The sequence below is a fragment of the Coregonus clupeaformis genome, chromosome 1 (genome assembly GCF_020615455.1).
Source record: "Coregonus clupeaformis isolate EN_2021a chromosome 1, ASM2061545v1, whole genome shotgun sequence".
Taxonomy (NCBI): domain Eukaryota; kingdom Metazoa; phylum Chordata; class Actinopteri; order Salmoniformes; family Salmonidae; genus Coregonus; species Coregonus clupeaformis.
The window spans coordinates 24810170-24826870 of record NC_059192.1 but is presented as its reverse complement, the minus strand read 5'-3'; the positions used below and the strand labels follow the sequence as shown (position 1 = coordinate 24826870).

The 16701-nt window shown below is 42.2% G+C and overlaps 1 protein-coding gene across 2 annotated transcripts in view; it reads right to left on the bottom strand.

Moving 5' to 3' along the window:
* The window catches only part of LOC121559413 (zinc finger protein 385C-like), a 125949-nt gene that overhangs the window by 52432 nt on the left and 56816 nt on the right, over positions 1-16701 (bottom strand). For both annotated transcript variants that reach the window (XM_041872672.2, XM_041872734.2), the window contains exons 2-3: positions 11553-11707; positions 6752-6875 (exon numbers count right to left, since the gene is read on the bottom strand). In XM_041872672.2, the coding sequence (XP_041728606.1) occupies positions 6752-6875; positions 11553-11707 (279 nt within the window). The remainder of the gene's footprint in view (positions 1-6751; positions 6876-11552; positions 11708-16701) is intronic.

Here is a 16701-nt window from a genome sequence, read left to right as displayed (position 1 = left end):
AATAAACGAGCACAATGAGCACTTCTTGTCTCTCAAATACATTGTTAGAGTTGTTGGTTAGCTAGCTAGAGAATTCTAACCATATTAGCATTGACATGAAATCAGTCAAAACATCTCAAAACAACACATGGTATCAAGAACAAGCTAAAACTAGCTGAAACAAGCCACCTACGATTCCCCACATGGCAGCTACCATTCAGAATAATAACAATGGATAGTCCCCTGTAGCTCAGTTGGTAGAGCATGGCGCTTGCAACGCCAGGGTGGTGGGTTTGTTTCCCACGGGGGGGCCAGTATGAAAATGTATGCACTCACTAACTGTAACTCGCTCTGGATAAGAGCGTCTGCTAAATGTCAAATGTAAATGTAATAGCTTCAGGCCCCATCGATGCTCGCGCATAATTTTCGTGACGTTGTCGGCCAACCTGTCTATTGGGTATTGTGGCGTACCGCAGGTTAGCCAGCAGGGGGAGACTCGTCGAGGCCTGGTGACAGACGGAGTCTACATCACGCAGCGATGGCTCTCTCTGCTGGACGTGCCAGGTCTCGACGGGCTCTCCGGCCAGGACTAATTGGGGCTGATTGTGGTTGGTGAGTAATCAAGGGGCTGATTGCTCACCAGCTGGACGAGTCCCATAAAGCTGCCAGAAGGGCACCACACGGGAGTGGGGACTGGGGAAGAGAGGTTATTCCTGTATAGTTGTGCTCAGTACCAGAGATAATACACACCCTTGAAACCAAGCTAATACAATTCTGTCCGTGTCTGATCTATGTAAACGTTTTGACCAAACACCCTGGTCTGCCACAGTATATAGAGATAGGAAGTAAGGCCTACAAGTTATGGCAAATGTTTGGGATACCGGGAAAGGGGTAGATTTTCTGTACCACACGTTTTACCTTGATTTATTTTGTTTACCTGAAATAGTGGAACCCTTGTTTACCTTGCATCTTATCATTTTGGATTCTACAAATAAAACGTTTGACGTTTTATTCATCAAGCCATTGTTTGGACAAATGTTTCTTTCTATTGGATTTATTTGATGTGTGTCTCAATCTTGCAACTGGATTACCGACAGCTATTCGAAAACCGCTACGAACACATTTTGTGGTCCACCCTGTTTCTACCTGTGGTGCATTGACCCTAAAACAGTGAAGAATAAGTGAGAGAATGAGAAAGAAATACATGCATCTGTCCCTAACCCTTCTCCACTCCACCACTCTCTTCCCTTCTGCTTTCTCTTTCCTGGCCTTACTGCTCCTTCGCTCCATCCTCTCGGGCTTTAGCTCCTTGCTGTCAGTTGACATCACGGTGCCAGGTTCAGTGAACCATTCACAGCCCTGCGAGGGAGACTGCCAGGGAAGCTGTGCCTGCCCCCGTGCCAGCTGCCAGCACCGCTCCATTCACAGACACACCCTCCAGTGTACGTGTGTGTGTGTGTGTGTGTGTGTGTGTGTGTTATATGAACGCTTCAACCGAAGTTTTGGAAAATGTTGGTGATATGGTATATTTCTAGTTGTATAGTGGACAAGAAACCTGGACAAGAGGAATACCTATGTGAGAATGCTGTTCATCGACTACAGCACAGCTTTCAACACCGTAGTGGCATCCAAGCTCATCACTAAGCTCAGGGCCTTGGGTCTGAACTCCTCCCTGTGCAACTGAGTCCTAGATTTCCTGACGGGCCGACCCCAGGTGGTGAGGGTAGGCAACAACCCCTCTGCCACGCTGACCCTCAACCTGTGGGTCCCTCAAGAATGTGTGCTCAGCCCCCTCCTGTACTCTCTATTCACCCATGACTGCATGGCCATGCAAGACTAACTCAATCATCAAGTTTGCTGATGACACGACAGTGGTAGGCCTGATTACCAACAACGACGAGACAGCCTACAGGGAGGAGGTTCGAGCCCTGGCGGAGTGGTGCTAGGAAAATAACCTTTCCCTCTATGTCAACAAAACAAAGGAGCTGATCGTGGACTACAGGAGACAGAAGAGGGAGCACGCCCCTATCCTCATCAACGGGGCCGCAGAGGATAGGGTCAAAAGCTTCAAGTTCCTCAGCGTGCACATCACTGAGGACATGAAATGGTCTCACCACACCGACACAGCTCCTCTACAACCTCAGGCAGCTGAAGAAATTCAGCATGGCCCCTAAAACCCTCACAAACTTCTACAGATGAACCATTGAGAGCATTCTGTCGGGCTGAATCACCGCCTGGTATATGTGACCCGTTTCAAGAAGCTGGCGTATGTCACACGTCACTACTTCACAGGAGAGGCATTTGAACGTTTTTATTTATTTTATTTTATCAAAATGTGTTTTTTGGCAGAAATGTCTTCTGGAACATGTGAACTTTCATGTGCCTTAATAACAAACTTGTATGCCATCTGTAAATACGAATCAAATTAAATTAAAGCCCGTTAAATTACGAGCCTAGTTTGTTTAGCCAGCAGACCCCTGCAACTTATGCAGAACGCTGTAGCCCGTCTGGTTTTCAACCTTCCCAAGTTCTCTCATGTCACCCTGCTCCTCCGCACAGTCCACTGGCTTCCAGTCGAAGCTTGCATCCACTTCAAGACCATGTTGCTTACCTACGGAACAGCAAGAGGAACTGCCCCTGCCTACCTTCAGGCTATGCTCAAACCCTACACCCCAACCCGAGCACTCCGTTCTGCCACCTCAGGTCTCTTGGCCCTCCCGCTCAGCCCAGTCCAAGCTCTTCTCTGTCCTGGCACCCCAATGGTGGAACCAGCTTCCGCCTGAAGCTAGGACAGCACAGTCCCTGCCCATCTTCCGAAAACATCTGAAACCCTACCTCTTCAAACAGTATCTTAAATAATCCTCCTCCTCACCTCGACCCCACCCCCCAAAAAATAATTTAACCAGCACTTGCACTTGTAGAGTCTTCTGATGACAGACAGTGAGTGATGTGCTGTTTTCACGGAAGAAGTTGACTGAGTTTTGAAATCAGTGAAATGCCCGGTGGAAGTAGATAGATGATTGACAAATGCGGAGAGAGTCGAAAAGAGAACACAGAAGGCTGTTGTATAAAACACCTCCGGATTACATCTTCAAACTAAGGGCAACCTCGACTAACCTGTGCCCCCGCACATTGACTCTGTACCGGTACCCCCTGTATATAGCCTCGGTACTGTTATTTTACTGCTGCTCTTTAATTATTTGTTATTTTGTTAATTTTCTTCTTTTTTATTTTTACTTATCTATTTTTTACTTAACACTTAGTTTTTTTTAAAACTGCATTGTTGGTTAAGGGCTTGTAAGTAAGCATTTCACCTGTTGTATTCGGCGCATGTGACAAATACAATTTGATTTTATTTATTTTGAACCACGGCATCCATGACAGAGAGGGAGAAGTGTTCATCCATGTATACGGGTAAGAGTCTAGCTACATTTTCAGATATTATAAGTAACTAATTTTGTCTGAAAGTCAATTTTATTGCAAATTAAAGCTTACTGTTAGCTAGCTAGCTAACGTTAGCTGGCTGGCTTGCTAGCTAACGTTACTTGTATGATTTGTGTAGTAATATTATTTGTATCTCAGAAAGTATTTTGCATTGCTAGCCTAATGCTAGCTAGCTAGATAACATTTAACCTAGTTGGTTAGCTTTAGCTACTGTACCAGCAGATTCACGCAACCGGAAACTTGGAAAAATACAAGGTCAAATCATGACATCAGTGATCTTCAGGTCGGAAAGCCGAAGTTCTAGAAAGAAGCCTGAGTTCCCGGTTGGGAATTCCGAGTTGGATGACCGTTCAAATAGATATTTCCCAGTCGGAGCTCGTTTTTTTCTGAGTTCCCAGTTGTTTTGAACGCACTGAAGTCGGAAGTCAGAGATTTCCCAGTTCCCAGTTCTGAGTTCCCAGTTGTTTTGAACGTGGAATTAGAGTTGGGATTATGGTTCATTGTTTACATGTCTACACAAAAGACTCCACTATGCAAGTAACCATTTCACTATACCATTTACACATTCTGTATCCTGTGCGTGTGACAAATAAACGTTGATTTTATTTGATATAGTTTGTGTTTACCAGAGACGGTAATATAAAGAACAACATGACCTGCACTAAAATCAGATTAGTATATAGGCCAAGGAATAGATAAAGTGTATTTTTACTACTACTTTTTGAAACTACTTTCACCACCTTTAGTCTTGAACTCTTTGGTTGTTTACTACACTAACTTATTCACTCTGTTTAGCAAATGGCCTACGGCTTAAGAGGGTGTGAATGATGTTGAATGGGTGTTGACAAAGAAGAGCTCTGCAGTAGGTGTCCCAAAACATTCACGGGCAACTTTCTCAAAAGTGGGGTTACAAGTTGATCAACTTTCAAACCAGAATTACTTTCCCATTGGTCCTCAACTGCAGTGTATGATACAATGCATTCTGAAAGTATTCAGACCCCTTGACTTTTTCTACATTTTGTTACATTACAGCCTTATTCTAAAGTTGATTAATTCATTTTCCCCCCCTCACCAATCTACACACAGTACCCCATAATGACAAAGAAAAAACAGAAATATCACATTTACATAAGTATTCAGACCATTTACTCAGTACTTTGTTGACGCACCTTTGGCAGCGATTACAGCCTTGAGTCTTCTTGGGAATGACGTTACAAGCTTGACACACCTGTATTTGGGGAGTTTCTCCCATTCTTCTCTGCAGATCCTCTCAAGCTCTGTCAGGTTGGATGGGGAGAGTCGCTACACAGCAATTTTCAGGTCTCTCCAGAGATGTTAGATCGAGTGGACCAGGCTCTGGCTGGTCCACTCAAGGACATTCAGAGACTTGTCCCGAAGCCACTCCTGCATTGTCTTGGCTGTGTGCTTACGGTCGTTGTCCTGTTGGAAGGTGAACCTTCGCCCCAGTCTGAGGTCCTGAGCGCTCTGGAGCAGGTTTTCATCAATGATCTGTCTGTACTTTGCTTCGTTCATCTTTGCCTCGATCCTGACTAGTCTTCCAGTCCCTGCCGCTGAAAAACATCCCCACAGCATGATGCTGCCACCACCATGCTTCACCGTAGGGATCGTGCCAGGTTTCCTCCAGACGTGACGCTTGGCATTCAGGCCAAAGAGTTAAATCTTGGTTTCATCAGACCTGAGAATCTTGTTTCTCATGGTCTGAGAGTCTTTAGGTGCCTTTTGGCAAACTCCAAGCGGGCTGTCATGTGCCTTTTACTGAGGAGTGGCTTCCGTCTGGCCACTCTACCATAAAGGCCTGATTGGTGGAGGGCTGCAGAGATGGTTGTCCTTCTGGAAGGTTCTCCCATCTCCACAGAGGAACTCTGGAGCTCTGTCAGAGTGACCATCGGGTTCTTGGTCACCTCCCTGACCAAGGCCCTTCTCCCCTGATGGCTCAGTTTGTCCGGGCAGCCAGCTCTAGGAAGAGTTTTGGTGGTTCCAAATTTCTTCTATTTAAGAATGATGGAGGCCACTGTGTTCTTAGGGACCTTCAATGTTGCAGAAATGTTTTGGTACCCTTCCCCAGATCTGTGCCTCGACATAATCCTGTCTTGGAGCTCTACGGACAATTCCTTCGACCTCATGGCTTGGTTTTTGCTCTGACATGCACTGTCAACTGTGGGACCTTATATAGACAGGTGTGTGCCTTTCCAAATCATGTCCAATCAACTGAATTTGCTGTGGGGATGTTCTTCAGCGGCATGGACTGGGAGACTGAACAGAGCAAAGAACAGGGAGGGAAAGATGAACAGAGCAAAGAACAGACAGATCCTTGATGAAAACCTGCTCCAGAGCGCTCAGGACCTCAGACTGGGGTGAAGGTTCACCTTCCAACAGGACAACGACCCTAAGCACACAGCCAAGACAACGCAGGAGTGGCTTTGGGGCAAGTATCTGAATGTCCTTGAGTGGCCCAGCCAGAGCCCGGACTTGAACCCGATCAAACATCTCTGGAGAGACCTTAAAATAGATGTGCAGCGATGCTCCCCATCCAACCTGACAGAGCTTGAGAGGATTTGCAGAGAAGAATGGGAGAAACTCCCCATATATTTGTATTTGTATTTGTGTGCCAAGCTTGTAGCGTCATACCCAAGTAGATTTGAGGCTGTAATCACTGCCAAAAGTGCTTCAACAAAGTCTTGAGTAAAGGGTCTCTGAATACTTAATCTGACTATTCACAATAATTGCATTATTGTGTGCATGTGAACATACCCAGTATGGCTGACTGAGCGACACAGGTGGAGATGATTTCAGTTGATTAATGGCTTGTCACAGAAACAGATGTGGGAATATGAAGGAAATAAGAAAGAAGCAACCCCGAGACACATATTTTTGCTGTCTGTGAGTCAGCAATTTGAAGTATAAATTGCCTTTTATTTTACTTCAAATATTTGTTCTTTTTAGGATTTTTACTTACAGTGAGTCAACCTACACATTTATTTTGCATATTTATGTATCTCTTGAGAGATAAGTTATGTATTGTTTTTCCCTTGTCTTTTTACCTAGTGTTTCTAGGGTGCAGTTGTCTTTGGTCTAATTTCACACAGTGACTGAGACTCGAGTGCTGTTCTCCAAAGAAGCAAGGTCATGGCGTGCACACACACACACACAAACACACACTCAGGCTTATGCATATACACACAGTCACACATATACTTAGGGAGCCCCAACCTAGATGCAAGCTAAACCAGCAGAGAAAGAGAGAGGAGCAGCCAGGTGAGTTAACTGCCACACAACACTAAAATGTGTATGTGTCTGTGTCCAGTACCTGTGTGTGTGCGCGTGGCGCTGGAGGCCTTGGCGAGGCTGAACTGGTGAAGCCTCCTTTGGTGAGTCTTGCCGTTGTAGTGGATCTGGGCCTGGGCCAATGAGTTAAGCTGGATTTTACACACCTTAGAAAAGAGAGATGTTTTTACACATAGAGATATACATTCTATGTACACTGTACTTTTACTACTATTAGAATGATATGTTCTATTTAATTATCTGGTTTTGTATCCACCTTGACACGGGGGCTGGACAAAAAAACAACTCTACAAAAAGGCTTCTCGCTGTCATACACACACACACACACACATTCTTGGGATGTAACGATTCACTGATATGCATTAGTGCCCGTTCAAATGTTTAAGATAGGAGTGCATGGATCCTTGAGAGCCCAAACCGAACCAAATGTAACATGAATCGGTCCGAAAATCGATTCAAATGTTTCGAACCGCAGGTTCACTAATGTTTTTTACTCATATAATTTTATTTCCCTCCGCTGAAAATACCTCTATGTTTTTGCGTCCTCTCCTTCAGTAGCTATCGAACAAAGCACGCAAATGCATATGACAGTCATTGATCTCCAAGTCAGATAACAACTGTGCGCACAGAGCGCAGCTGCTCCTGCCAAAAAGATCATATCCCTGTTCTAATATTCATACATCTTCAGCATTCAAATGCTTGCAAAATGGCTTTCGCAATGTCAAATTATAGGCTTTATTAGTTGGGTGACAACCAATGTCATTTGCTGGGTCATCCTTAGCAAATGCGCTATAGAAAATGTTGTTTTACCTGCGGAGTTGTGTAGGCTACCAAAGTGAACACAACTCACATCTTACTGATTGCACATCTAACTGCTGATTGGATCTTTTCGATTGCCAGGTTTACCTAAGAAATAGTTTTGGTAGTTTTGCTTTAAACTCCTTGAGTCCCACGGTCATATTGGAGTGATTTAGTGCTTCCAACCCCTCTTTAACATTGTGTGTTTGAGCTAGAGTCTTATTTTTTGCATTGGATTCTTTATATTATTTTTATTGTCAATAAAACTCATGAATGCAACTGTTTATGTCAAATAGTTTTGTGTTCTACTTGTAGCCCTGGTTGTCCTGAAGAGAAAATGGTAAAACACTTCAATGTGAGGCTAAATTTGAGGGCAGAGCAAGCAGATAAAGTAGTGAATTTCAGGTTTTTCACCCAGGGATTGCCTGGGTATGAAAAAATATTTAAACAGTCTTTGCATTTGATAATTTTTACATGAACAGGGTAAAGTTGTAAATTCATAACAGCAATAATCTTTGCGCAACGCACTGTAGGCTTATGGTTGGAGAGGGAGACGAGCAGCTCCAAACGGTCAAAATATGCTTTCTGCCCTATGGCTCAGTTCATGTGGCTACACACACCATATACAGTGCCTTCAGAAAGTATTCACACCTCTTGACATTTTCCACATTTGTTGTGTTACAGCCTCAATTTATAATGAAATAAAATTTAGATTTTGTGTCACTGGCCCATAATGTCAAAGTGGAATTATGATTTTCTACATTTTTCTACATTCACAATTATCTGCAGGGTCCCTCAGTCTAGCAGTGAATTTCAAACACAGATTCAACCACAAAGACCAGGGAGGCTTTCTAATGCCTCGCAAAGAATGGGCACCTAATTGTAGATGAGCATGGTGAAGTTATTACACTTTGGATGGTGTATCAATACACCCAGTCACTACAAAGATACAGGCGTCCTTCCTAACTCAGTTGCCGGAGAGGGAGGAAACAGCTCAGGAATTTCACCATGAGGCCAATGGTGACTTTAAAACAGTTACAGAGTTTAATGGCTGTGATATGAGAAAACTGAGGATGGCTCAACAACATTGTAGTTACTCCACAATACTAACCTAATTGACAGAGTAAAAAGAAGGAAGCCTGTACAGAATAAAAATATTCCAAAACATGCATCCTGTTTGCAACAAGGCACTAAAGTAATACTGCAAAAAATTTGGCAAAGCAATTCACTTTTTGCTCTGAATACAAAGTGTTATGTTTGGGGCAAATCCAATACAACATAATACTGTGTAGCATTCTCCATATTTTCAAGCATTGTGGTGGCTGCATCATGTTATGGGTATGCTTGTAATCGTTAAGGACTGTTACAGAGTTTAATGGCTGTGATAGTAGAAAACTGAGTATTTCTCCACAATACTAATCGAAATGACAGAGTGAAAAGAAGGAAACTTGTACAGAATAAAAATATTCCAAAACATTCACCCTGTTTGCAATAAGGCACTAAAGTAAAACTGCACAAATGTGGCAAAGAAATTAACTTTATGTCCTGAATACAAAGTGTTATGTTTGGGGCAAATCCAACACATCACTGAGTACCACTCTTCATATTTTCAAGCATGGTGGTGGCTGCATCATGTTATGGGTATGCTTGTCATCGGCATGGACTAAGGAGTTATTAGGATAAAAATAAATGGAATAAAGCTAAGCAAGTTTTGACTTAAATTGGCTTGAAAATCTATGGCAAGACTTGAAAATGGCTGTCTAGCAATGATCAACAACCAACTTCACAGAGCTTGAAGAATTTTAAGAAGAATAATCTGCAAATATTGTACAATCCAGGTGTGCAAAGCTCTTACAGACTTACCCAGAAAGACTCACAGCTGTAATCGCTTCCAAAGGTGATTCTAACATGTAGACTCAGGGGTGTGAATACTTAGAGTGGCAAGAAAAAGTATGTGAACCCTTTGGAATTACCTGGATTTCTGCATAAATTGGTCATAGAATTTGATCTGATCATCTAAGTCAAAACAATAGACAAACACAGTCTGCTTAAACTAATAACACACAAACAATTATACGTTTTCATGTCTTTATTGAACACACCGTGTAAACATTCACAGTGAAGGGTGGGAAAAGTATTTGAACCCTTTGCTTTAATAACTGGTTGACCCTCCTTTGGCAGCAATAACCTCAACCAAACATTTTCTGTAGTTGCGGATCAGACCTGCACAACAGTCAGGAGTAATTGTGGACCATTCCTGTTTACAAAACTGTTTCAGTTCAGCAATATTCTTGGGATGTCTGGTGTGAACCGCTCTCTTGGGCCACTCCATAAGGCGTATTTTCTTCTGTTGAAGCCATTCTGTTGTTGATTTACTTCAGTGTTTTGGGTCATTGTCCTGTTGCATCACCCAACTTCTGTTGAGCTTCAATTGGCGGACAGATAGCCTTACATTCTCCTGCAAAATGTCTTGATAAACTTGGGAATTCATTTTTCCGGCGATGATAGCAAGCTGTCCAGGCCCTGAGGCAGCAAAGCAGCCCCAAACCATAATGCTCCCTCCACCATACTTTACAGTTGGGATGAGGTTTTGATGTTGGTGTGCTGTGCCTTTTCTTCTCCACACAGTGTTGTGTGTTCCTTCCAAACATATCAACTTTAGTTTAATCTGTCCACAGAATATTTTGGAACATCCAGGTGCTCTTTTGCGAACTTCAGATGTGCAGCAATGGGTTTTTTTTGACAGCAGTGGCTTCTTCCGTGGTGTCCTCCCATAAACACCATTCTTGTTTAGTGTTTTATGTATCATAAACTCGTAAACAGAGATGTTAGCATGTTCCAGAGATTTCTGTAAGTCTTTAGTTGACACTCTAGGATTCTTCTTAACCTCATTGAGCATTCTGCGCTGTGCTCTTGCAGTCATCTTTGCAGGACGGCCACTCCTAGGGAGAGTAGCAACAGTGCTGGACTTTCTCCATTTATAGACAATTTGTCTTACCGTGGACTGATGAACATCAAGGCTTTTAGAGATACTTTTGTAACCCTTTCCAACTTAATGCCAGTCAACAATTCTTAATCTTAGGTCTTCTGAGGTCTCTTTTGTTCGAGGCATGGTTCACATCAGGCAATGCTACTTGTGAATAGCAAACTCAAATTTTGTGAGTGTTTTTTATAGGGCAGGGCAGCTCTAACCAACATCTCCAATCTCGTCTCATTGATTGGACTCCAGGTTAGCTGACTCCTGACTCCAATTAGCTTTTGGAGAAGTCAATAGCCTAGGGGTTCACATACTTTTTCCAATCTACACTGTGAATGTTTAAATTATGTATTCAATATAGACAAGAAAAATACAATAATTTGTGTATTATTAGTTTGAGCACACTGTGTTTGTCTATTGTTGAAGATCAGATAAAATTTTATGACCAATATATGAGGAAATCCAGGTAATTCCAAAGGGTTCACATACTTTTTCTTGCCACTGTATGTAAATGAGATACAGTATTCTTGTTTTTCAGTTTCAATCAATTAGCACAAATTTCTAAAAACATGTTTTCACTTTGTCATTATGGGGTATTGTGTGTAGATGGGTGAGAATTTGTATGTATTTAATCCATTTTGAATTCAGGCTGTAACACAACAAAGTGTGGAATAAGTCAAGGAGTATGAATAGTTTCTGAAGGCCCAGCTCCTGAGCTCAATCAGTATCAGATTTTAATTTAGAATGGAAAATGAATGTGTTCCTGCTACAAATGTTAGTACATCGAATCGTATCGTATTGAATCAAACCAAATCGCACCGAATCGTTTTAAACTAAAAGTATCATTCCTGTATCGTATCGGAGCCCATGTATCTAGAGGCGTATCGAATCGTGCTTAAAAGGAAAGATTCACATCCCTAACACAAACAGACACACACAGGCGCACACACACACACAGGCACAAACTCAAAAAGGCGCGCACACCCACACACACAGACACACGCACAGAGCGGGACATTTCCTTATTTTTCCTATGGATGTCACACACCTCACATAGAGTCACACTGCCCTGTCTCCTCTCCCGCTTAGGCCTCCGCCCCTGGGCGGTCCGCTCCTCTTCCTCTTCTTCATCCTCCTCATCTTCCTCGGCCTTGGGGGGGAAGACATTCTCCAGCAGCCCAGGGCTCCTGGGCCTCTTCATCCCTGGGAGAGGTCAACCAAATGTAAATACATTAGGATCAGTTAAGGCTGAGACGCAACACTGATTTTTGCATCAACCAGATTAAGATTCCTTTACTGTAGCAATGGTCGTCAAAATTGTTAAAATATTAAAAATACAATACTGATAAATGTAACAGTTGGACAATGGATAAAGATACTTCAAACTTTTAAATGTGTTAAAATCCATCAGATATTGACTGAATTATAGCACATACAACATTTCACTGGCATGGACAACATAATGAATTGAGTTCAGGCATTTTGGTGGGAATTCTGGGATGACATTTATTTTCAAATCTCACTTTAATAATGCACTCATTTATACATTTTCTTAGTATATCAGGTACTTGTTTAATATTTTGATGATAAAATAAAGAAAATGATATGTGCCTTATTTGCATATACACAAATTCTTCACATATTCTTACAAAAGGGCTATACTCCCCATGCAATGAATCATTTCTAAAACAAGCAGTCTTGATAATGCATATGTGCAACAATGAAATGGCTCTTAAAACTTCGATGGAGTTTTATATAGATTGAAGCTGGAGTGAAGTGGCGAAAAAGTCATCAGATACTTGGCCATTGTTGGTTATTGATGGTAATAGATCTCAAAGGTGGGCCACACAATGCTTCTGGAGCCTTAGTGTGAATATTTCCAGAACAACCACAAGGGGACAGAAGTGCACAGTTCATCTTTATGGCGGGAAGTTGAAGAGGAAAACTCACAACCTCTCCATTATTTCTCAAGGATCTCCATCTCCAGCCCTGGAGAGCACCTGGATGTGCAGTCCTTTGTTCCATCCCAGCACACTTGTATCATGGTCTTCTGACTGATCCTTGATGATTAAGGTCCAGACAGAAGACTATGAAACAGGTGAGTTAGTGCTTGGTTGGAACAAAAGCCTTTACAGCACCCAGTAGCTATCACCAGGACCAGAGTTGGATATCATCCATCCCACCTCTTTTTATTTCCACAATAATTAGTGCTGTAGTACATTCATTAGGGCTATGTGAGTTAACAGAGTTCTATTTGACCAAATGAATTGTTCAAACTAGCTTGCAAGTCCCTTCAAATGCTTTAATCGCACATGTATTAACTCTGATCAACTTATCTTAAACCAACATTGCAGCATTACAGTACCAACTACCGAGTCGAGACACTGCAAGATAAGAACCATCTTTCGGCTTATTTCTAATAGATCAGATACTAAAGATTATTCCTCAGAAGAACAAACCAGGAATAGCTTTCCTTTGAAAGTGTGTAACACCTGTAATAGCTCCCTGATTACATGAGATTGACAGACAGCAAAGATGTGGTCCTCTGTAGCTCAATTGGTAGAGCATGGCTCTTGTAACGCCAGGGTAGTGGGTTCGATCCCAAAATGTATGCACACATGACTGTAAGTCGCTTTGGATAAAAGCGTCTGCTAAATGGCATATTATTATTATGTTGATGTTATGAAATTAAATCAAGCTTGGTACGAAGATGTGGAGTTCATGTTATGAAATTAAATCAAGCTTGGTACAAATGTCGCTGAGTCATCTGCATATAACTCTGATCAACATATCTCAAACCAACATCGCAGCATGGATTGTAAACTTTCATGGTCAAAACATATTGATGCAACAGTAACTAAGATGGGGAGAGGTCTGTCGATAATAAAGCACTGCTCTGCCTTCTTAACAAGGCAGGTCCTACAGGCCCTAGCTTTGTCGCACCAGGACTACTGTCCAGCCGTGTGGTCAGGTGCCACAAAGAGGGACTTAAGAAAATTACAATTGGCCCAGAACAGGGCGGCACGGCTGGCCCTTAAATGTACATGGATAGCTAACATTCATAATATGCATGTCAATCTCTCCTGGCTCAATGTAGAGGAGAGATTGACTTCATCACTACTTGTATTTGTGAGAGGTATTGACAGGTTGAATGCACCGCATGCATACCCCACAAGACATGCCACCAGAGGTCTCTTCACAGTCCCCAAGTCCAGAACAGACTATAGGCGGCACACAGTACTACATAGAGCCATGACTACAAGGAACTCTATTCCACATCAAGTAACTGATGCAAGCAGTAAATTCTGATTTAAAAAACGGATAAATATAAACCTTATGGAACAGCGGGGACTGTAAAGAGACACACACACAGGCACAGACACATGCATACACACACAAGATAACATACTCACTATACACACACGTACACATGGATTTTGTGTTGTAGATATGTGGTAGGATAGTAGTGGCCTGAGGGCACACACTTAATGTGTTATGAAATCTGTTGTGAGATTAATTGTAATGTTTTAAAATTGTTTAACTGCCTTAATTTTGCTGGATCCCAGGAAGAGTAGCTGATGCCTTGGCAGGAACTAATGGGGATCCATAATAAATACAAATACAAATATTTAGCTTTGTGCTTTTCAAATGATAATAGTGCCATAATTAACATGATAATGATTTAGTTGTGGAGTTTATACTTGAAGCTCAGTTAAAATTCACTGTACACATGAAATGAGTGAAGGAATATTACAAATGAACATGTTGTATGAAAGCAGCTAAGCCATGGAATGATAGGCTTTTCAAGGTTGTGTGACGACTAGGGTTGCCTGGATGTTTTTATAAGGTTGGTGTGCTGGCACTGAATGAACACTTACTGTATAAGTAAGCTGAATAGCCTTATGCAAGCATTTCCCTAGATAGATAATTGTCCAGGACAGGGCACAAAGGCCCCCAAATTAACATCTAGGACCTTAACCAAAATGTTCAATTGAAACCAATTGAAGCCAAACAATTTTAGGCAGAGGGAACAGAGCCCTATACAATGGCAGGGTAAACATTGTATCCTACTTTAGCCCTGCATGAATCATTCATGGTAAGGAGTGGTCCTGTGTGGTTCAGTTGGTAGAACATGTGGTTCAGTTGGTAGAGCATGGAGCTTGCAACCCCAAGGGATGTGGGTTCAATTCCCACTCGGCAGTGGTGGAAAAAGTACCCAATTTTCATACTTGAGTAAAAGTAAAGATACCTTAATAGAAAATGACTCAAGTGAAAGTGAATGTTTTAATTTACGGATAGCCAGGGGCACACTCCAACACTCAGACATAATTTACAAACAAAGCATTTGTGTTTAGTGAGTCCGCCAGATCAGATGCAGTAGGGATAACCAAGGATTATCTCTTTAAGTGCGTGAATTAGACAATTTTCCTGTCCTGCTAAGCATTCAAAATATAACAAGTATTTTGGGTGTCAGGGAAAATGTACAGTGCCTTGCAAAAGTATTCATCCCCCTTGGCGTTTTTCCTATTTTGTTGCATTACAACCTGTAATTTAAATGGATTTTTATTTGGATTTCATGTAATGGACATACACAAAATAGTCCAAATTGGCACCACAACAGACCTGCCAAGAGAGGGCCGCCCACCAAAACTCACGGACCAGGCAAGGAGGGCATTAATCAGAGAGGCAACAAAGAGACCAAAGATAACCCTGAAGGAGCTGCACAGCTCCACATCGGAGATTGGAGTATCTGTCCATAGGACCACTTTAAGCCGTACACTCCACAGAGCTGGGCTTTACGGAAGAGTGGCCAGAAAAAAGCCATTGCTTAAAGAAAAAAATAAGCAAACACGTTTGGTGTTCACCAAAAGGCATGTGGGAGTACTCTGGTCAGATGAGACTAAAACGGAGCTTTTTGGCCATCAAGGAAAACGGTATGTCTGCCGCAAACCCAACACCTCTCATCACCCCGAGAACACCATCCCCACAGTGAAGCATGGTGGTTGCAGCATCGCGCTGTGGGGATGTTTTTCATCGGCAGGGACTGGGAAACTGGTCAGAATTGAAGGAATGATGGATTGCGCTAAATACAGGGAAATTCTTGAGGGAAACCTGTTTCAGTCTTCCAGAGATTTGAGATCGGGATGGAGGTTCACCTTCCAGCAGGACAATGACCCTAAGCATACTGCTAAAGCAACACTCGAGTGGTTTAAGGGGAAACATTTAAATGTCTTGGAATGGCCTAGTCAAAGCCCAGACCTCAATCCAGTTGAGAATCTGTGGTATGACTTAAAGATTGCTGTACACCAGCGGAACCCATCCAACTTGAAGGAGCTGGAGCAGTTTTGCCTTGAAGAATGGGCAAAAATCCCAGTGGCTAGATGTGCCAAGCTTATAGAGACATACCCCAAGAGACTTGCAGCTGTAATTGCTGCAAAAGGTGGCTCTACAAAGTATTGACTTTGGGAGGGGTGAACAGTTATGCATGCTCAAGTGTTCTGTTTTTTTGTCTTATTTCTTCTTTTGTTCACCCCCAAAAATATTTTGCATCTACAAAGTGGTAGGCATGTTGTGTAAATCAAATGATAAAAATGACCAAAAATCAATTTTAATTCCAGGTTGTAAGGCAACAAAATAGGAAAAATGCCAAGGGGGGTGAATACTTTCGCAAGCCACTATATGGAGTAGAAAGTACATTATTTTCTTTAGGAATGTAGTGAAGTAAAAGTACAAGTTGTCAAAAATATAAATAGTCAAGTAAAGTACAGATACCCAAAAAAACGACTTAAGTAGTACTATAAATGTATTTTTACTTAAGTACTTTACACCACTGCCACTCGGCCACCCATCCGTAATCATGATGCACGCATGACTGTAAGTCGCTTTGGATAGAAGCATCTGCTAAATGCCATATATTATATTGTATTAAAAAGTGTCCCATTTGAAACCAGAAGGCATTACCTCTAGCGAACTCACAACTGGAAACCATTAATTTTCAATGGGGGGAGGAGACACAAGGATACATTAAGTGACTTAACAGTTGGCGAGTATGAGCTCGGCGACCAGAGATCAGAAAATCCCAAGTTTATGCAAATCAGAGGAGGGAGGGTCTTGCTAGCCAGCTTTGACCCCATGCTTAAAAGGCAACGTGACAACACCCACAAAGAGAGAGCTCAACAATTCCTTACTACTTTGTA